The sequence below is a fragment of the Cupressus sempervirens genome, chromosome 5 (assembly GCF_028749045.1).
Source record: "Cupressus sempervirens isolate cs-2001-9-10 chromosome 5, ASM2874904v1, whole genome shotgun sequence".
NCBI lineage: Eukaryota > Viridiplantae > Streptophyta > Pinopsida > Cupressales > Cupressaceae > Cupressus > Cupressus sempervirens.
Window position 1 is genome coordinate 219,499,506 of NC_143122.1, and position 22,665 is coordinate 219,522,170.

Here is a 22,665-nt window from a genome sequence, read left to right on the forward strand (position 1 = left end):
CTCTGGCTAGACCTTCGGTTTCACGTAATTCCTTCAATGATCTCCTACCTCTTTTTCCTTTAGGCTTGCCATAATTTGGAGAAGTTAAACCTTCCTGATTCATTTGTATACTAAGCTCTTGCTGAAATATATCCAGTTCTTGATCTGATGATGCAAATCCCTTATCTAATCTTACAAACTCCTCCATTTCCAATTCCTTGCAGATCTGATTCCTGAGACTGTCCTCCTCAAATTTTTTATTTTCTATTTCTGTCAACTCTCCTTTTTGTCCTGACATCTTTCTGATTACCTTTTGGTGTATTTCCACTCTATTTGTCCTATTTCCTTACACTGTCCTCCATTTGGATCTCTATGATATCCCTTTGGAGATCCTCAGCTGTATATTTTTCTCCTCCCAATTTGGTTATTATTTTTTGTACCAACTCCTCTTTTTGAGAGGTGGTGCTCTTATCTAGGTTCTCAAAGTCAAAGACCTGAATGAGCTCCTCTGTTAACTGTTATCTTCAACTTCTAACATACCAGATTCTGGTGTAACTTCTAGATCCTCATTTAAAAAATGTTGAAGGACTTTTACAATTGAGACTTCTAGACTCTTACCATCAATCCAAGTTTGTGACTGAACCTCTACTAGGCTGAAAGGTGAGAAAGGATGCCCATCTAGAATTTTCCAAAATTTTGAAGCTCTTCTGGTTCCATCAAGTCTCGGAGTTGTTAAATCTACTTCAAGGAGTATATCAATATTCAACTACTGAGGTTCCTAAGGTTCTGTTCTTGAAACTGCTATTACCATCCTATCCTTGGTTGAAGAGAAAAGCACGTTATTTTTTGCTTCATCTATGTCTTGATGATTCACTGAATCTATAGTGTTGTTTTGTATCTCTCCTCATCGTACATTTTCCTTATTCTCTTCAAGCTCCTTTTGATACATGTGTGTCGAGGATCCCTTTATAGTTTCTATTTTGAAATGACTCTGTTCTTTTTCATCTTCCATAATACTGCTTCCTTTGTGCTCTGTCGGAGCTTCATGTATTTTTGTGTTTTGTTTTAGATCTTGGTTTATGGCTATTGTGGACATTGTTAAACTCCTTTTTGGGACATCTTTGTCTCTAATTACCAACTATTTTGGTGAGTGATTAGACTTACAATTCTCCTTGTTATGTTCCACTGCAATTTTTTTCTTTTTTCTGCTCTGCCTATTAGAATGACTACCATCCAACCCCAAATCTGTGTCCATTTTAGGAATAGAAAATATAACAGATTTAAGTCTTCTTTTATTAGATAAAACCTTGTCTGATGCTTTAACAACTGTCCTTTCTTTCTGATTGACCTAACTTTGGAGTCCTGCTGGAGAGATATGATCTTCCAGCATTTCGCTCTTCATTGCCCTCAACCAAGAAAATTGACTGCTGATATCTGAGGTAAGGGGGAGGATCTTGGGCATGCTTTTATGAGATTCATCAAATCTTAAAATATCAACTATTCTCTTTTTATATGTCTGATACTTGATATCATAAGATGCTTTACTAGTTATAAATTTTTTGTTAAAATCCAGTGGATGATTGAACTTCACATAGATTAACACCTTGACATTGTTATAGTAGTAGAAAGAAGCATCAATGCCTCTAACCTCTCCTACCTCCGACCCTATGGCTTTAATAATGTCTTCATGACAGAGCTCCAGAGGGAGGGATGGCAGAACAAACCAAGAGGGCAACTTGCAATCTAAATTTTCTATTTTAAAAAAAATTGTGGGACCAATCTATAAATTTAACACAATGACCATTAAAAAAACACTCAGACCATAATAAAAATTCTTTTTTGATAGACTCATCTAAACATTGTAAAAAAAGTATATTATCTGAGAAAGTGAATATACTTACCTGGTTCTCGCAGGACTCCTCCAGCCAGTCGAGTAATAGAGGGAAATCATTATGTGGCCCATTCTAAATAGCAAAGATGCCTCTCTTTATGTAGTTGTCCCATGAGGATTCAATGGCTTTGCTTGAAATTTTGACCGGTTCATCCTTTGTGTATTGCAGAGATGACCTAGTAGATGGACTAGGGTTCACAGAATGATGTGGATTATGGATTCTAAGATGAGGGGGGATGTATGCACCTGGGGAAGCAGATTTGGGGGATAAATTTTTTTCCTAAGGTGAAACCAGTAGATATGGATCCAGAACCATAGCCTTGTATTTTTTCGGGTAAGCATATCTCATTAAATTGAAAATACGAATTTGATTATCTAGTTGATCTACTATAAAAATCTGGTGATTCAGATTTTGGTGTACCTCTAAGCAGATTTGAGAGTTTTATGAAGGAGGATTTTGGGCATACATCTCATGATTTTTATTACCCCTACTACATCGTTGGTTGCGAGGTTCCTCTGCATCATTTTTAAAAATGTCAAATCTATTCGCTGTGTTTACCGAGTATCTCTTATCATATATGCTTTGTGGTTTCTTTTGCTACCAAATTAGCTCGAGGCCCCTTGTGTTTACATGTTTTTGCAAGAATTTTCTTCGAGACTTCGTGGGTCAAAAAGGGTTTTATTTTTTCGCAAAATTAGAGTAGAGCGCCATTTTTACTTTAGGTCTAAAAAAATTATTAGAAAGAAAAAAACATATTTCTTTTGGTAATGAATTTGGGATGAATATATAGTTGTTATTTATTTATGCTAGGTCATAGATTTTTCCAATTCCTTCTTTGGTTTACCCATTCCTCATTTTCCTTTGTTGATTAAGTCTAAAATATCTTTCTTATTGATTTTAGATCATTTCCTTCCTTCATTTTAGAATCCTCGCTCAATGGTGAACAAGAATACGAGTCTAATACTCTTAAAAGTCATGATTTTTCCCATGTCTATTTATTATGTAGGACATAATTCCTCAAAATTTAATGTAATTCAAACCTTATCTTTTCCATTTTTTTTGAGGCACTATATAATTTTTTAACTCTTTACTTCCCTAATAGTTTTAATAGCTAGACTTAGTGTATCCCTTTGATCCATACTTGTATCATAGAAATGTGGCCCATAATGTTTTGAATAAGTAAAAACAGGTTTTAAGGACCCGAAACCTTATTACAAAAGGAAAGTCTCAAAAAAGATAGAACATTTAGGAACAAAAACAAAACAGACCTCCAAAAAGAAACACAAGAGGTCATAGACAGAATTGCTGAAAAAAATAGCAAAGAAATAGCACTAGGAAAGCAAAAGGACAGCACAAAAGATAGAAAAGAACCAGCTACGTGGCCTTAATCAGGTCCAGAGCCTGATCAACAAGCATCTGCATGTTTTTCGTCATAGCCTTCACCTCATCCTTCTTGGTTGTATCATCAGTCTTTTTAGAATGGGCCCTAGTGCATTTGTTGGGACCTTGGCTATCAACCATTGGAGGAGAGTCTTGGCCTTTATCCATGTCCAATTTCTTCAACAGGGTAGACACATTGTCAGCCATTTTCTTAATTAACTTCTCAAGGTTGCACATCTTGGCTTCCATTATAGTTACCTTCTCCTGATTCGCATTGAAGTCTATGTCAATAGCCCTATTCTTAGCCTCTAGTTGTGGAATCTTCTGCATAAGATTTTTAACATCCTCAGGGCTACCTACCACATCCATGAGCCTATCAATATGTTGGCCGAGGGTGCGCTCACCACATACAGTTTTACTAACATGCATGACAACCTTCCTAAGTTCCTGCATGTCACTACCAAGTGTTTGAATTTGGCTCTTCATGACCCCAATTTATTTTAGTATAGCACCCGGGTTACCATGCATCCCTTTCATGAGCTTAGGGGTACCTTCATGTCTATTCTCCCAACCCTCATGAATCCCCTGTTCCTAGGAGTCCTCATCATCGGACTCTCCTTTATCTCCTAACTCCTTATCAGGGCACCTGGAAGGGTATCTTTTCTTTTCCAAGCATTAGGCTAGGGTATCATCATCATCAGAAGGGGACAAAGCCCTCTTCCCTAGACTATCCTTAATCCTCTTCCCTGGATTATCCTTAACCCTCTTCCTCTTTATCTCAGACTCCTTCTTATAAACCCTTAGTAGATCCTCCATAAAATCACTCTCCTTTTTAGAGTCAGAGTGACCTGGGGCTCTCCTTTTCTTCTTAGATATGTTGTCAGTTCCCTTAACCACATAAACCTCATCCCCATCAGCCTCATCCTAGGTTTCAGAGTCATAACCCTTCTCTTGGACTCCCTTCAGTTTCATAGTTAGCATCTTTAATTTGACCCCTGCTCCTCACTATTCTTTTGGCCTTTAAAGTATTCAAAATAAGCACCATTAGACCCTCATGGAAGACATGTTCACCATTTGGGTCCTTTTGTAAAGCTTGGATAGAGATAGTGAGAGACTACTTCAGATAATAGGGGAAGTTAATTTTCACATTATGCCTAAAATGGTTGGCCAACATGAAGTGGTAACCATAACATTTTGTAAATCTCCCATCCAACGTTAAATATTCCATGATAACAAACATGATGAACTGCCATTGGTAGGATATTGAAGCTGGGTTGATGAAGGACTTACCAATTTTAACCAGGCTAGCCTTCTCAATCTCAGAGTCCACAAAATCATCCATGGCTCTGTTAGATAACTTTCACTCCCTGTAGAAATTGAGACCCTCAAGCTCTAGGCCCATAGCCTCAGCAATCACCTCCTCTATTATCTCCATGAGTTGGTTACCCACCATAATCAAGTTGTCTTTCCAAGTTTTGAGAAATTGTTGCGTGATGGTGGGATTGCCTCCATTCAATCTCTCCATAAACCTAGTGAAATTACCCCTTCTCAAAATCTCCCACACCTCTTCCTTCTTCATCCACTCCATGCAACTTCCTAGTTCAACTCGTCTCCTCTTACCTCCCATTTTCAAAACACCAAAAATCACAGAGAACTTCATCTGCAACTTCCAAGTAAAGAGGGTCTTCATCTTACTCTACTTTTAGCTTGAAAATTTTATTTTTTATAGTGTAAACATCCAAGTCATTGGGGAAATACAAAAAAAAAGTTTCAATTTTACACATATGTGATTATATCTCCCAACATTTTTATGCATGATATGTTCTTCCACATCTAGACATTAATCCATAGATTTTCTTTAGTTTCTTTCAGAGACGAGGTCTCTCAATATTACAATGGAAAATTTATAATCTTGAACATTAGGATAGCTTTGATCTCATGTTTCTAAGGGTCATAAATATAGTCCTATACATAGATCCTAATACCATTCCCCATAATAAGTCTATGCTCCAATATATAATAAGTCTATGCTCGAATATTATTCTTTTAGATCAATTGAAGGAACTCTCTACCTAAACAAAGCCATCAGAAATTGGCTTCATTTTTATATTTTCCACCAATTTTTTCTTGCACCGACATCATATTTTCTCTAGCTTTATCTATCACCACACTATTTGATGAAAAATGTACTAGTGTTTTCTTTTTCTAGGGCCAATGGTTTATGTTCTTTTCTATTATCTTCTCTATTTTCTCCTATATTTCTAATCCTTGAAAGATAGTGTTTCTCATTTCTTGTTTTTCCTCATTCATACTCCCAACCAAATATGATATTTTTCTTTATGATGATTGGTTTTCTCCTTAAAATGAAAAGGTATTCTCATATTGATATAATCACTTCCATTTATGTCATTCTTCCAAGTCCTCCTAACCTTCTTGACTTCCATGATTAGCTCCTATCCATGACCTTTGTTCAAACCAATAGTTTTGTTGCTTGACCTTATCCCAAATTTCTTCAATTGCAAACTTGTAATTTTCTCATTTTGTTTGGCCTACCATCCCTTTAATATTTTTATACAATTTAAACATTATATACAAAATCATATAATAAATAATAATATATTTTGATTTTACTTATAATTTTATATATTTATTTATAAATTTAGTATTTTTACTATTCTTTAAAATTGGGTTCCAAGTGTGAAAAATATACAAGACATAGTGAAAATTAAAAAAATCTATTTGACTTGAAAAAAATGAAAATTAATAATCAAGAGGTATTCTAGACTTTGAAAACTTATAACATCTATACTATATTTATTTTTTTGTATGATTATATATAAATTACTAACATATAATATTTTTTTTGATGATTCTAGTTGACCTTTTATTCAATAAAATTTATATTATCAACTAACTACAAAATAGTAGTAATCACATTGTTGCTTATACAGAGATTTGATCAAATGTCACCTCAATAAACTTTTTTTTTCATGAAAGAAAAAAGAGAATTTTAAATACAAAATTATGGCTATAACTCAAAAGAGAAACACAATCATGGAAAAACTATCAATTTTCTAGCTTCTTCAAAAAAAATTCACATAATATTTCTCTAATATTGTCATATTTTTTAAGATCAATTTGAACAAGATTTAATATTAGCATTTGCACAAAAAGAGGCACAATAGTTAGGCTGATAGTAGTATATATTATGGAAAATGAAAACCTAAATATGAATCAATGTATATTAATTTAGAAATGTGGAAAACACAACAAAATTCATAAAAGATCAAAATTTTATAGCTTCAACTCTTTGAAATTAATGTACTTATAATAATCTAAAAAATAAATAAATTGAAGTCTCAAAATTTATTCATCATTTCTATTTCGTATATAATCTAACACTTGCATCTACCTTCAAAATAACTAAAACTAGTCATATTGATCTTATACAATGCATGCTTATTTGTCTTCTAATTTTTTTTTAAATGGTTAGGATGATGAGACATTTTTTTTTAGCTTTGTCCTATTGCTTCAAATCTCCAATGAGAAATTCATAAACTATGTAAAACAACCTAGTATCATGTTATGGACTATACAATAGAAATAATATTCTAATAAATCTTAATGTATTTTAAATTGTGGAATAAAATTTATTTAAATATAAAATTATTTGAAAAATAAATTGAAACCTTTAATATTTATATCTATTTACTTTATACATTATCATTAGTTATATATATATATATATATATATATATATATATATATATATATATATATATATATATATATATATATGAATATAATATATTTTTAATTTTAATGAATGTGTAATATTTTTCAAGTATTATGCTTTCAATAAAGATTTAAGTTTGATAAATACAATAGTTTTACATATTTGCATATTTAGTTTAATTTTTTTTGATGTTTTCTCCTATTTAAAATATTTTCCAAATATATTTTCTTTAATTAACATTGTAAATACCATATCTCCTTTTAATTCTTTTGAACCATTTTATTTTTGAGATTATTTTTTCTAATGCCCTCATATTCTCTAAAACTAATGTACATTTTTATATTTTTTCCTCCTATATTTGATAAGAACTACACAAAAAATAAAATAAAAATCCTTTGTCCATTATTAATTATTAATACAATCTCCGCTTCTTACTTTTTTCCCTTTATATTTTTCTTTCAAGTATTTAAAGTGTTGAATAGGTTACTACTTAATTTTACCTTTGTTCTATTGTCATTCCTTGGTACTTTTCAAATTCTTACTCAATATTAAAGATAAGCTTTAATATTTAGATTTTTTTTGAGCCTCATGAAAAAAGATTGTCTTTGATTATTACTTATTAGTTAAATGAGGTGCACCACTTTAAATTTTTCATTTTTTCCACTCTTTGACTACTCTAAAATATCATTTATTAAGCTTATGTTTATTATAATGAATAATTGTTAATTGCTAATTTTTATATTTTTTCCCTCATATGTTGCGCTAAAATATCATTTCTTTTTCCAATGTTAATTCCAATGGAATAATTATTAAATTTCCTTAAGGAAATGAAAGAATCAATACTATACATTAATGCTTTTGAAGAGAAACTTTGAGGGCACATGATCAATACCCATGGCATAAACAAAACCCAATTTCTTTCAAAATAAGCAAATGTTGTGTTTATGGAGAGCTTCAAACTTGTCGATCTAATCAAATGCACAAGCTTTGGATAGACTCGCCCAACCAAGCACCATCGTTGGTGCTAAAAAAATTTAGACAGTGCAAAATTGGTGGCTAAAAAATTAAACAAAGTTAAAAGCATAATGACCTATAACATTAAAAGGTAAAAGAAATTAGATTAAAAAAACACTTTTTTGGAAAGAAAAAAAATCTAACAATTTAAAATATTATTGCTTGAATACCTTCTAATATAAATTGTGTTAATTTATTTGTTTGATCTTGTATGTCAAACTCCATCATCCCCCATAAAAAAAGAGAATATAACAAGACCACATAATTTGAAATAGTATAATACTAGTAGTCGCATGCTTTGAGTGCGCCAATAGGAGATGAGATTTAAGAGAAAAATGCAAAATGGACATTAAATAATGTAAATATAAGTCTTTTTTAAAATGAAAATAAAAAAATAGAAAAGTTGATAATTAAAACATAGATATAAAATTTTAAAATTTTTTTTTTTTTGAATATTTCTTAAGAAACATGTTCAATAATTTCAAGATTTTACAATTAAATTCAATTTATCAAATATGAAAGAAACAATTTTAAAAAAATCCATTGAAAAATCTATTATGAAAAAATAATAAAAGAAATAAAAATAATAATATGAAAAAATAATAGTCTCTAACAAATATTCAGTTGACTAAATAAATTATAGAAACTAAAAAAAAAAATTTAAAGAAAAAATTAAACTAATATAAAAATAATTTAAAACTAAAACCTAAATCAATTTAAAAAATCAAAAGTTAAATAAATAAATATGAAACTTAAGCTAAAATGTCCATGAAAATCACAAGTAATTGTTTTTTAAATAAATAAGAAAAGAAGAACAATAGATAAAATGGATAAAATGGATATTTAAAATATAATCTTTTGTGAACAAATTAGATTATTAATAATTTTTAATTTAAATAAAAAAAAACATTTACTAAAATATCTTAAATAGATTAATAAATATTATTTATTTAAATTAAATTTATCAAATATGAAAAAAATTATCTTTAAAAAAATCAATAAATAATATTGTGAAAAATCAATAAGAGAAATACAAAAAAATAGTGTCTAACAAATATTCTATCAATTAAATAAATTATAGAAACTAAAAAAATAATATTTAAATTTTTAAAAAAACTAATATAAAAAATAAATTAAAATAATTTAAAAACTAAAATCTAAATCAATTTTAAAAATCAAAATTTAAATGAAAGAGATCACATGAGCTAATGGGGAGATCACAAATAATAAATATAAAAAGAAAAACAATAGTTAAAAGTGAAGGTAACAACTAATAACTATCAAAACAAGAGTTAAAACCAGAGTGAGAAACAAAATAGGCTGGTAAATAATTAATGGGAAGAATTTGCAATTTTTCAGCCAAACTGACAACTTTTCCAACCAACTGACAACTTTTTAATCAAAAATTAAATTTTTGGGATCCCACAAATAGCCTATCAGTTAAAAAATAATGGTCTCTAATGAATATTCTATTGACTAAATAAATTATAAAAACTGAAAAAACAACATTTAAAGAAAAAAATAAACTAATATAAAAAATAATTAAAAGACTAAAACCTAAATCAATTAAAAAATTAAAAGTTAAATAAATAGAGATCAAACATAAGTTAAAATGTCCATGGAGATCACAAGTAATTATTTTTTAAATAAATAAGAAAAGAAAAATAATAGTTAAAAGTGGAGATAACAACTAATAACTATCAAAACAAGAGTTAAAACTGGAGCAAGAAACAAAACTGGCTGGTAAATAATTAATGGGAAGAATTTGCAAATTTTTGACAACTTTTCCGATCAACTGACAACTTTTCCTTCAAATATTAAATTTTCAGGAACAAAGTTGTCACAAATAGCCTATTGGCTAAATAATATAAGTACTTGTCGGTAAGCTAAGTACTATTGCGATAGTTTTTGGCTTTAATGTGTTAACTAGTGATTAAAACTTCACATTTCTTTGTTAGAATTAATCATTTCTAAATTCTATTCTCAAATGAATACATTGTACATAATATAGATGCAAAATTTTTGACTTCATAATTTACAAAAAAAAAAATTATATTATTTGATTAGATGAATTTATTTAACTCTTATATACTATAATAAATTTATTAAAGAAAAACTAAAAAATAAACTAAACACAAGTTCTAAGTCATCAGATATAATGGGTGAAGAAAATATCAGAAATCTAAATCTATTGAAAAGCTAATATTGGAAGCACCATCTAAATAAACCATGAAATTTTTTAATTAATTATTATAAATTAAAGAAAAAGTGGGTGCTCATATCCGTCACCAAATCCAAAATTTAAATTTCATATCAGAGGTCTCAAATTATAAAAGTACGTGCGCAAAGTCGAGCAATAATAGAAATGACCGGATAACGCAATCCCAAAAAAAAGCATGACAGATCGAAAGTTTATACTGATCTCTGTGTTCAGTTTCAATCAACACAATCCAGCGAATCAAACTTCTTTCCTGGAAATAAGATCTGACAATTGACAACCCTCTACCTTAAAAAATCTAGACATGGTAACTCACAAGGATAAGGATGAGCAGGCTGAAGAACACATGTACGTTCTGCTGGGGCATTCAGCTCAGATGAAATATAATTTAAATGCACCGACATTGTCTTATTCATTTGTAACCGCGTGGACGTCACATTTGGCGAATTTCAAGGCAGATCTATGTATAGGTCGTGGTGCCTGTAGCTTCTATCCGTTTCACCTTTTATTTGACTTGGCCCTTTTCCTTTCTGCCCGCCACGTTATTAAACGGACGAAGGAGCTCAGTAAAGAAACCTATTTTTATTTTATATTCAGTCCGTTCATAAGCTATTAAATAGTATTATGAATGCAGCTTTTTCAATGCTCATTTTCCTTGGCAGGACCAGCTTCTCCTTTTAAGAAAGGAAAATTCACGAGATGAAGGCGTGGACTTGTGATGTATGTCGGTGGAGAAAAAGTAGTAGTGTTGGCATTTTACAGTTGAACCGCTACACTTACATTGTAATGTCTGACTGCCATACTTTAATCGAGGAGTTGAAGCAGTTATTCTGCCATTCCAGCTATATAACCAATCAACGTCTGTTAGTTCAACATGCATAACTAATTCAGATTGTGCGCTCGCACCTTCCTTTCCCATTTCCATCGCCGACCATTTTCTCTCCTGCTGCCACGTTACTTTTCTACGCTTTCATCTCCACTTTCTCCCTTTCAAACATTTGCTAGAAGACGCGTGTCTTCGTAGTGATCGGTTTGTCCAAATCTCTGCATCACACCGCCTTCTCTATAAATTGAAAGCCGAGCAGTCGGTGGACTCATCAATATATCAACTGTTTGAAACATCTGCCTTGTTTTTATTTGAGTATTACGCCGGAGATGGGTGGCATGGATCTGCTAGAGAGCATGATGGAAGCAGCAACTATTCGTCGGCCAAAGAAGAAGATTAAGCAGTTCCAGGTACCCCATTTTCTCTTGTTTTCTCATTATATAATTTAGATGTGACGAAGCAAAAGAGGCAACATGTTAATTAAGCTTTCATGTTGTGTAATTGTAGACGGTTGCGTTGAAAGTTCGCATGGACTGCGAAGGGTGTGAAAGAAAAGTGAGGAAGTCACTGGAGAATATGAAAGGTGAAATTTCAAAAGCAATATGTTTTGTGAATGGAGTGAGTATGAATATGAGGAGGAATATTAACGTGATTTTGGTTGCAGGATTGAGATCTTTGGAGGTGGATAGGAAGCAGCTGAAGGTGACAGTGAGTGGGTACGTTGATCCGAACAAGGTGCTGAAGAGGGTGAAAGGAACGGGGAAAACGGCAGAGTTTTGGCCATACAAACCGTACAATCTGGTATACTACCCATATACGGCTCAGGTGTATGATAAGAAAGCTCCTCCCGGTTTAGTAAGGAGCGTGGACCCCACCTTCCCCAATCCTGATAAAACTGACGAAGGATACACTTCCCTCTTCAGCGAGGACAATCCAAACGCTTGTTCAATCATGTAGACTTGCATGCTCTTCTCTCTTCTGTTCAATTCGATTATGTACGTAGCAGGTTCTGTTTGTTTCTCGAATTCATTGTTCTCTGCACACAAGATGGAAAACAATCATTTGGTGTAGGGATGATGTACATACGTTGCGCAACTGTAGAAGATATTTGGTTTTTTCAAAAGTGGAATGATTTTTTATTTTGGGGGAAGCAGACGAAGAAAAAATGGATGATAGAGATGAAAGTGGCAAGCTTTGTAATGTCCGATTTCTTTAGGTGGCGGAGATAGCCACTTTAGCAGATCCTGCTGTTGTATAGCAAGTATTCGAAGTTATGATCAAAACATTCTGTTTGTTTTTGGAAAGATGAGAAATGACAACACTGTTTTATTATTTAACAAAAAGTACGAGTCCATTACTGAAGAATTAAAATAGACGAAACTTTACCAAGTAAATATAATAGTGAACTTTGCCAATAGTGGCATGTTCTAATGGTTAAGTTGTTGTGTTGTTATCCTTGCCATCAAGGTTCAAATCTCATGGGGATGAGGTCCCTCATTTGTGGCCTTACTGGTTCATAGCTCTAGGTGAAAGCGTTTACCCCTCTTTTAAAATATATATATATATATATATATATATATATATATATATAATAGCGAACTAGATAGAGAACAAGGAGAAGAAGATGGACTGAAATCCATTATACCCACGTCCCACAACAATAAACTACAAACCTTGTTGCAATTGAATAGGCAACATTTCTCAAAATGAACCATATCAAGGAACATAGTGTATCTAATGAAAGATTTGAAGACACAGTGATAATAATTGTTGGAAAATAAATTAATTATATCAAGTACATTCTAACTACTTTTACCACTGACCAAAGAGGCTTCTAGACACTTGAAAAAATCAGCACTTTCTAGATTATTCTTCCAATCTCCAACACTTTCTAGAATTTTCTTCTAGTTTCCAGCTTTTTCTATCAATGTACAAATTGATTATAAATTAATGAAATAGGCTTGTGATCTATGAGCCCAATTTGGATTTCCAATATGATATCAAAGCTGATGGTAAATGGTCTAGGAGATTGGAGAGAAAGAGAATATGATGAATGTATACAAAAGTAGTATAAGAATTTTTTTGCTGCTAATGGTGCAAGTGCTACATAGCTTCTTCAAGGAGCCAATTTCTTTGCTATTTATCATTGCCCTAGCTTCCGCCCAGTTTTACCTCTTCCGCAATGAGCTGCTAATGGTTTTCAATCAGAGCTTTAGTGATGGCACTATGCTTGCAAGATTGACAGTCAGAACAATCTTGGCATCACTTCTGGCGAGGGTTACATGAATGATTTTAACTATGGTTGTCGTTTAAGGTCTCTGATGATCTTTCTTTGATGAAGAGGAGGCTTCTCAGAGTGGATTTGTTGGGCATACCTGCACCTCTATTCCCACTAATCCAAGGCACATTTAGAGCATTTGTTCAGTTGATTTTTTCGGCTGCCCAAGGTTAAGGCATTTTCTGAGAAGTTTCTAGTATAGAAAGAGAAAATCTTATAATTTTTTATGGTTCCCCACTTTTGGTGGTTTGTTGCTAGTGTGTGATTAAACTATCTATTTAGGTGAAAAACTTAAAAGTTTGTTTAAGGGTTTGTGGTAAAACCACCTACTTGGGTGAAAACCCTAAAGCAAAAGTAGTTTAATTAGTTGGGAAAAATCCCAAATGGTTATGGGTGAACTGGTTAAAAACCCAAAGCATAATGATGAGGAAATTATTTCCAAAGTGATAGTAATAAGGGGAACTATAGTTTAATGTTGTAAATGAGTACCTAACAAGACTTGATGTTGGGATCCATCCTATTTGTGGATCATGGGGGATAGTTATAAAAATTGATATAATTAATTTGGGGGATGTTGGAAAATAAATTAATTATACCAAGTACATTCTAACTACTTTTACCACTGACCAAGAAGGCTTGCAAACACTTGAAAAAATCAGCACTTTCTAGATTATTCTTCCAATCTCCAACACTTTCTAAAATTTTCTTCTAGTTTCCAAATTTTTCTAGCAATGTACAAATTGATTATAAATTAATGAAATAGAACTATGATCTATAAGCCCAATTTTGGTTTCCAATAATAATGTTACATAATCTAATAAACCACCAACGTGAACATATTGGTGTCAAAATCATCTTGCCAAGGATATACAATTGGATGACATTTTTAATATCATATATTGATGGCCATCTAAAGGTCATAGAGTATTTTCTCTATTGTTAAAATATTCTTCAAATGCTTCAATATTATCTATCTTCTTTAAATATTCTAATTCTTTACCAAAATATTCTATAGAATCTGGAAACTAGATTCAGAAGGAGAAGCACATGGAATGGAATTTGTTATTTCCAACTCCAACAAAAATAAAGTACAAATCTACTCGCAATTGAGTAGGCAAAAAATCTCAAAATGAATGATTTTAATAACACACAAATTAAAGGCTTTGGCTAAGTAATGAACTAAAGAGACTTCAATGAGAAATGTTGTCTCAATACAATGTGCCATCCCCAAACAGAGAAAAAAACAACTAGAGGAATTCTAAACAAGGAGAGGAGAATATATGATTTTATTGATTCAAGTAAAAAGACAACCAATGGATAGGGAAGAAACCAATGTGAATACAATATATGACTAAGACCCCAATTTGCTCTATTGCTAGGGGTCATGAAGATGATTATGATTAGTAGCATTGATCCCATTGAGGAGGAAATCAACTACTAAGAAAGACACTCAATGTAATCAATATCACTAGGGACAAAGGCCACTATAAATAAAATTATTCTAGTATGAGTAAAAAATCATGTTATGCTACATAGCTACATGATAGAGCAATTTTGATTATACTTGAACGTGTATAGTGAATACTAGATAGGCATGTCAAAGGGAGGCTTTAGATCTAGTGTGTTCACATGGATAGGAAATCCTATATAGGCATGTTATAGGACAAATTATACATTTTTCATTGACACACAAAATATGAGGTAGATAGGTGCGTGATAAGGAAAAATCAAGATACTCAGATAGTGGTTTGGCCCCCACAAAGGTTGATAATAAAGTGGATTGGCCCCCACAAAAGAAGATAAGATAGTGTATTTGTCTCCACAAAGGAAAATGAGATATGATAGATATGTGAAAAATATATGATATATAGAGGTAAACCTCAATATTACTTGCCATGGAGAGGAGACGATGACTCATCAATAGATGAATGGTTCATGTCACTTGATTCATAATCTCTTATATTTTATCTTTCAAGGCCTTACATTAACTTTTTGAATGGTCAAACACTTGAATATATTCACAAAAATAATGCCCCACTTTATCATTCATATCATAAGCCCTCATAAATGTAGGAGTATAAAGATTGAATTGAGAAGCCACAAATATATATGCTCTTTTTCTAATTAGGAATGTGGAGCAAGAAGCAAACCCTTTTCTTATGATAGAAGGTTTAATTTCTCATAAGAAGAAGGTATAGAGATATCAAACAATGGAGGAGCAAAGAAAGCCAAAGGAGAGGTTTTTCATCCTAAACCCACCATAGAAGGATGTATTTTTGGTTTCAAAGGGGCCTTAAATCCTTTTTGCATCCATCCAAAACTATTTCCTTTACACCCATTCCTAGAAATAACATTGAATCCTTAACCATAACATAATTACAGCTTTCACTCTACAACTTTTGTGCTACAACTTCCACTCTATTCCAGCTAATGATCGATGATTATGAGGAGGGCCCCCCTCCCCTGCCACTCCTAGATCCTCCCCAAGAATGTCTTGACTTGATCCTGGTCCTTACACATGATTCTACCAGCGTGGAATTCCTATTTGACAATAGTTTCTTTGGCACCCTTTATGGTGCTAAGGAACTTCTAGAAGATCTTTCCTTTCTAGGGAATCAGGTTTTGATTGACAACAGGTTTTCTGGCACCCTTTATGGTCCTAAGGAGCTTCTAGAAGACCTATCCTTTTCGAGGAACCAATTTTTGATAGATCCCAGGGAGGTTAACTCTAACATGGTTATGCTCCCCTAACCTAGGTGGAAAAGTGTGTTGATGGGGCTAAAAAATGAGATGATGATGGATGTGTCTCCTGTGGTGGCCATGGGTATGGATGACCCAAAAATTAGTCTACTAGATTCAGTTATTGACCCAATATCTCTAGGGTTTACCCAAGATTTGGTGGGTCATTTTGATGCTTTCCACACATCTAACGAGATGGTTAGGAAATGGTGCATGAAAAAATAGAAACTTAAAGGATTTGTTAATGTATTTGCAATGCTAGAGAATCTATTATTATTCAACTTTTCCTCTGAGGAAGATAAAGGGATTGTTATGGTGGGGACTAGGTGCTTTGGTAAGCACCTTTTGACCCTTGGTAGATGGAAGCCTGGATTTAACCTGGCTATGGATTTGTTCTGTATGGCCCCTGTTTGGGTTCATTTATATGGGCTCCCCTAGAATTTTGGGATGTTAAATTTTTCAAATGGATTGGTGATTTTTTTGGTCATTTCATTAGAACTAATAATATTAGAACTAGTAAGTCTTTTGCTATATTTTGTGTTAACATTGCTATAATCCAATCCCTCCCTACAAAGATTTTCCTTACTACCAAGGGAAGGAAGTGGTCCTAATCCATCTCATATGAGAATGAAGAGTTCTACTATTAGTAGTGTGTTATGTTTGGGTACATTGTCACTGATTGTCCCAAAAGGAACCAGAAACAGAAGGAGAAAGTGATCCGCGGGTCTCGTTCTACCCATGCAGAAAGCTCCAGGAGGCCTCTTGAAAACATTGAGGGGAATGAGGGAAGTAAGGAGCTTGATATTAGTCTAAAGGAGGCTATTGTATTGGAGAAAGAGATGATAACCAAAGAGGGCCCCCCACACAAAATATTCATGAGGAAGTACTGGAAGAAGGAGAGATTCACATAGTTGGGTCCGATGACCCCATAGGGCCCACCTTGGAGAATTTAGAGAAAGTGACCAAAGTTCCAATATGGATCTCTTGTGAGAAGTATTCTTTCTATTTGGAAACAAGGGTGGAGAGGTCATTTCATGCTCTAAACCTATGCGAGAAATAGTTTTCTCAAAATATTTCATAAATCAGGGAGGGTGCCCTAGTTCCCCTGGAGGTAGAGATAAGGTTTTGGGGGATGACTAGGGTGGCTTACTTATGGTTATGATACCAATATGCCAAGAAGTTTTGTCCCCCATCTAGGATAACATGGAGTGTATGGCCCCTACGCAGTCACTAATCAATATTGATAGTGATCGGGATACAGTTAACAGAAAGTTAAAGAGGATTTTCTAGAGTGGATGTGGGTTTTGAGGCTAAGGTGCATAGACCTCTGAAGAAAACCACAAGACTTAAAGTCATAGCAAGAGACATTGATCAAGGTACCCAACTTACCTTAGAAGACACAAGGAGACATTGAAGATGAAGTTTATCTCCTTGAATATTACAAGGATCAATAGCCCTAAAAAGTACTATGCTATTAAAAGTAATATTAGAGATCATAGAGTGGACATTATTCTTATTTAGGAAGTCAAAATGCCTATGAAGATTTTTTTTAAGACTTTATCCTACATTTAGTTGGGTGCTTGCTTTGTGTATAGTGAGGCCACTGGCACTTTGGTAGGTATTGCTACTATTTAGAACCCAAATATGATCTGAGGTAAAGTGATCAGTTCTAAGCCTCATCTTCTAGTTTGTCAATTTGTGGATAAATGCATTAGTTGGCACCTTCTTAACTTCTATGCTCTTAATTCTTGGGGTGGGAGGCTTCAAGTTTAGGGAAAAGTGTTAGGTGCTATGCATTGGAAGAATCACTAGATGTGTGTTGGGGACTTCAACACTCCATTATATCCTTTGAAGAAACATGGAGCTATTGAAGATTACTTTGATAGTATGCATGATCTTAACAATTTCATCAAACAAAATGATTTAGTGAACATTGACTTGTTGGGACCCCCCTTCACTTGCTCTAATAATAGGTCAAGTAGTAATAATATCCAAGTGAGACTAGATAGAGTGTTGATAGCAGCTGACTGTAATATTCTCTTAGCCACCTTCCTCTAGGCTTTTCCCAAGTCTATCTCAGATCTCTCAATGCTTCTATTCTGATGGGAGAAATGTGCCACTCAGGGTGTGAAACCATTTAGATATGTGATTATGTGGCATTCTCAACTGGAGTTCAAGGAGCGTGTTGAGCATTGGTGTAACTCTAGAGTGGAGGGGACTTCTATGTTTATAATTGTCAAGAAGCTAGAGCTCATTAGAAAGGAAGTTAAAAATTGGTAAAAGAACTCATTTGGAGATATTTTTAAACAAAATAAAGAGATTGGAAAAAAGCTAGAGGACTGTTAATACTTGCTTGCCAATGGAGTGGTTGACAAAGTGACTATGGGTGATGAGAGGGAATTGAGAAGGGAATCGAGTGACATATCCATGAAGGGGGAGATATATTGGAAACAAGGATTTCACATCATATGGATGGTGGAGAGTGACCATTGTTAATGAATAGTTTTTCTTCTAATAGAGGTAAACTAAACTTAGAGAAAATTTAAGATTAACATCAACAATTTGAGTTCCCAAGAAAATAATATGGAACTCTCTACCTAATATTGCTTTTCAATATTACAAGGTGTACCTACCAAATTGAAAGATATTCATTAAATCCTTTTTTTGAGGGAAAACTTCCCATTAGCATTTTACTAGAAAATACTTAAAAGATTATAACAATCAATTCATTAATATGAAGAGAATGTGCAGATTAAAAAAACAATTCAAATTTAATAATAACGATCATCTACATGATTATCTATTAAATATAAAAGCTAAGTATGACTTTCACTTTCTTCCCTCTATTTCTTCTAATTTAAAAATAAGATGTCATCAGTGATAAGTAAAGAAAAACTTTTACATTTAATTTATCTCCACAAGAAAAAAAATCACAGCTGAATAGACAACAATATCTATATGAGAAAGCTCAAATTATAAAACTAATAGAATTTAATATTAATTATCACCAAAATCTTATTTAGAATTCAAAGCATAGATACTAATCAATTCATTAGAATGTGAAGATTAAAAAACCATTCAAATTTAGTAATAACGATCATCCACATGATTATCTATTAAATATAAAAGTTAAGTATAACTTTCACTTTCTTCCCTCTATTTCTTCTAATTTAAAAATAAGATGTCATCAGTGATAAGGAAAGAAAAAATTTCACATTTAATTCATCTCCACAAGAAAAAAAATCACAGCTGAATAGACAACAATATCTATATGAGAAAGCTCAAATTATAAAACTAATAGAATTTAATATTAATTATAAAATCTTATCTATATGATGAATAGTTTTATGTTGTGTCTACTAAGAGTCTACCTTTTCTTGTAGCCAATTATAATGTACACACAAAAAAATGCACACGTGTGCGCATGCACGCACACACACACAATTGGATAAACCATGATCCAAAATTACCCTGCCAAGAGTTAATAGATTTTAGTTACCTAACTATGCTAACTATTTTAAGCATGATAAATTAAAGAAACTAAAATATGGAAATCTTTGCCAACTAGATGGATCTAGGTATCCTAGGATCTTAAGGTTTTTCCATAATAGCAGCATCAACTTTTCCTGATTTCCAGCTCTCTTATGCGGTGGTGATGGCAGAGATTACTGATTGATGTGGTAGACCTAGATATGCGATTATTTCTTTCTAGACTTCTTTTTCCTTACAAACCTCACCAATCTTTGCTTCATGCATTTCTAGTGTTTTTAATTAATTATCAACATGGTTACATGTGAGATATGTTGGAGAAATCTTTCTTTGTTGGCATTTTATTTTCTTTCACCTCCAGGAATTTCTTTAGTCCATTCTGTATGAAACCACTTCAGATCACCTTGGATGATGTCATCAATGTTGTCAAGCCCACTGAGCAGATCCTCGATTTCTGACATTCCTTGTGTGATAGCTTCATTTCTCCATTCGATGCAATCCTTGATCACATAGAGGTTTTTTCATCTAAACCCATCACCAGTCATTCTGGAAGGAACTTTTGCAAACTATATTCTTGCACTTCATTCATCCATGAAACCTCTCTGATCTAGTTAGCCTTTTCTTTTTCATGAACATCGACATTTGATTCAATCTTTTTATTCATATTGGCAATTTTCTTTCACGATTTGTTCAAAAGATTTATCTACTTCATTGTTTCTTCTTGGACAAACTAAACCCATTCCTCAAATATTTTGGCAACTGCCTTGCTCCTCTATAGATTGTCTAAAAAAATTTGGTTGACTAGTGATTTAACATCAATGATAGAAGATATTTTATTAAGTGGCTTCGACTCTGGACGCAAGATAACATTAATGTATTGGGGCATATTCCTCATAGTTTTCTCCATATCATATTTTTCTTTGGCATCCTTCCATACTCGATCTGCAGGTTTCTTGTTGGAGACCTTCGATATCTTCATATCAACTTCCCTATTACCTTTTCCCAAGTCTACCTTTGACACTTGATAGTCTTGAGGAGTTATGTGTACTTTCAATTTTTCCTAAGGTGGTTTGGTGATCTTGGCCAACCAATGCCCTATGTTTTTATCAAAATTGATCCTAGATTCAATTTTCTCCTTCTTAGCTTTAGAAGATTTACCTAGGCATTTGTTCACTAGGTTATCAATGGGAAGGGATAATGGTACCATGCTTTGTCTCTTTACAACTGAGGTTTCTAGCCACTTCAATGATATGAGGCCCATTTCAAGCATAGTGAAAGTATTATTTAGGGCAAGGGAATCCATGTGTACACTCCAATCTCCAATTGAGTTTTGCTAAATTTTTGGCAAACTTGAAATATTGTTAACACTTGAACCTTCTCTTTTTTAGGTTTGGGTTTAGGGGAGTCCAATTCTATCAAGGACTTTCCTCCTTTAGGGCCATGTTTATTTTTTTTTGTTTCTAGTGCTCCAATGAGTAGCTCTTCTGATGACTTTCGTCTTATGTTGAACTTGAACTTGAACTTTGGAAATGATCACTTCAACTTCAACTTCCCATTCACTTGCAACAAAATCATTTACACCGTATTCAGAGGAAACAATTTGCTTTTGAGGGGATTTCTTTTCTCTAGTTTTGGAATGCTCCTTTGATAATTCGACAATGGTTCCCTGACTTTTCTTCTTTTTAAGCCATTCCTCTATTCTTTTGAGTATATCCGTCATTTGGGAATGCAGATCATCTTGTTCCTTTTTTCTTTGGGCTAATTCAAGAATAGGAAAGCATTCAATTTGTTCAATATACTAGGGGTCTATTACCTAAATTATTTTTCATCATCTTTCACTCCAACAATGTCCAAGTTAATTTTGAAGGTTTTTAGCTGATCTAAGGTCATTCTTGATCATAACCTTTTTCTAACCTCAAATTCATCAGAGCAGTTGGCCCAATAATCCTCTAAATGAGGAATATGTGTCTGAAAGAGGAGGCAAGTTTGATATTTTCTTTAGCAAATCTTGCACAGTCAAAACCTTTCCTAGCAACATAAGGTTTGAGAAAAAGGTTAGATATCTCCACCTTTACCATCATAGCATGCTTGAGATTTGGGCATCTGTAATGACCCAATTCTATAGGGAAAAGAATCACAAAGTTTTCTCAATGTTTTCAAAAAAAATTCTCATAATGATTAGTTGCCTGCAAATCTCTAGTAGAACAACATTGTCCAAACAATAACGAGGTAGCTTGAAGGGATTGCCATCAAAAGTACCAACTCTAAGATAGGTAAACCTAGGAAACTGAATGTAGTAGCAACCATAAGTTTGTATTGCTTAGATGGATTCCTTTGAATGTCTTGAATTTTCTTTTCGTCAGATTTCAAATGCTAGCCTTCCTAAGAACACACCATTCATTCTCTTGAACTCATCATGAGAGGGTTTTCTAGCCTACAAGTGTTTACAGTATTGATATATCATCATATCCTCTATCCAGGGTTCATGAAGAAGCTCATCCCACTCTTTTGAAACAACTAGAATGTAAATAAGAAAGGATGACATGAAAAGAGAATGAAATTAGTTAGACCTAGAGGCCCTTTATGCAATCCCTCTGCTATTAAGTGTACCCAATGAATACATTTCTCACCTCCTACAATCTTCTAAATAAAGAGGTATATCCAATTTTTCAAGTGGAAAGCGTGCTCATTTCTTTTCACCTTATTTAAGATGAATACTATATCAAAAATTTCTTTAATAAAATGCTCAATGGTCAATGGCTTTGGTAACCTTGGTCCTCCTGATGTTTTTTTTAAGAGCCAACTTTGCACCACTACAAAGTCATAATCCTTCTTATTCTTTCCATATAGATACTTTGCTTCTTCAAATGCCCAAGGCGAATAAGACTCTTTGTGGGCAAGTTTCAAAGATGACCCAATCATTATCCAATCAATTCTTGCTAATACTTCTCCTAAAGAATTCTTTATGCACCTACTTTGCAGATCATAATGATTCACGTATTCTATTATCAATTCAGTGCCTTCCATAGTGGGCAGAAAATCTATAGCTTTTAACAATCCACTATTGGCTAGCTTCTAAGCTATGGTTATGCTTTGGGCATTTTTGGTTCTTTC

General features: G+C 33.0%; 2 protein-coding genes across 2 annotated transcripts in view; both read left to right on the plus strand.

Annotated features, from left to right (window-relative positions):
- LOC149555216 (heavy metal-associated isoprenylated plant protein 23-like) overlaps window positions 1-22,665 on the plus strand; it is a 263,404-nt gene that overhangs the window by 225,593 nt on the left and 15,146 nt on the right. The window lies entirely within an intron of this gene.
- LOC149555218 (heavy metal-associated isoprenylated plant protein 23-like) lies at window positions 11,332-12,388 on the plus strand. Its single transcript, XM_089833604.1, has 3 exons — window positions 11,332-11,455; window positions 11,553-11,628; window positions 11,710-12,388. Exons 1-3 carry the CDS (start codon window positions 11,375-11,377, stop codon window positions 12,000-12,002), a joined length of 450 nt encoding a protein of 149 aa, XP_089689730.1. The 5' UTR covers window positions 11,332-11,374; the 3' UTR covers window positions 12,003-12,388.

Bases quoted from the DNA above. Each gene is read 5' to 3' on its own strand.
- LOC149555218 (XM_089833604.1), top strand. From the start codon at position 11,375: ATGGGTGGCATGGATCTGCTAGAGAGCATGATGGAAGCAGCAACTATT. The intron at 11,456-11,552 runs GTACCCCATTTT...GTGTAATTGTAG, and splicing joins AGAAGATTAAGCAGTTCCAG to ACGGTTGCGTTGAAAGTTCG. The intron at 11,629-11,709 runs GTGAAATTTCAA...TTTTGGTTGCAG, and splicing joins GTCACTGGAGAATATGAAAG to GATTGAGATCTTTGGAGGTG.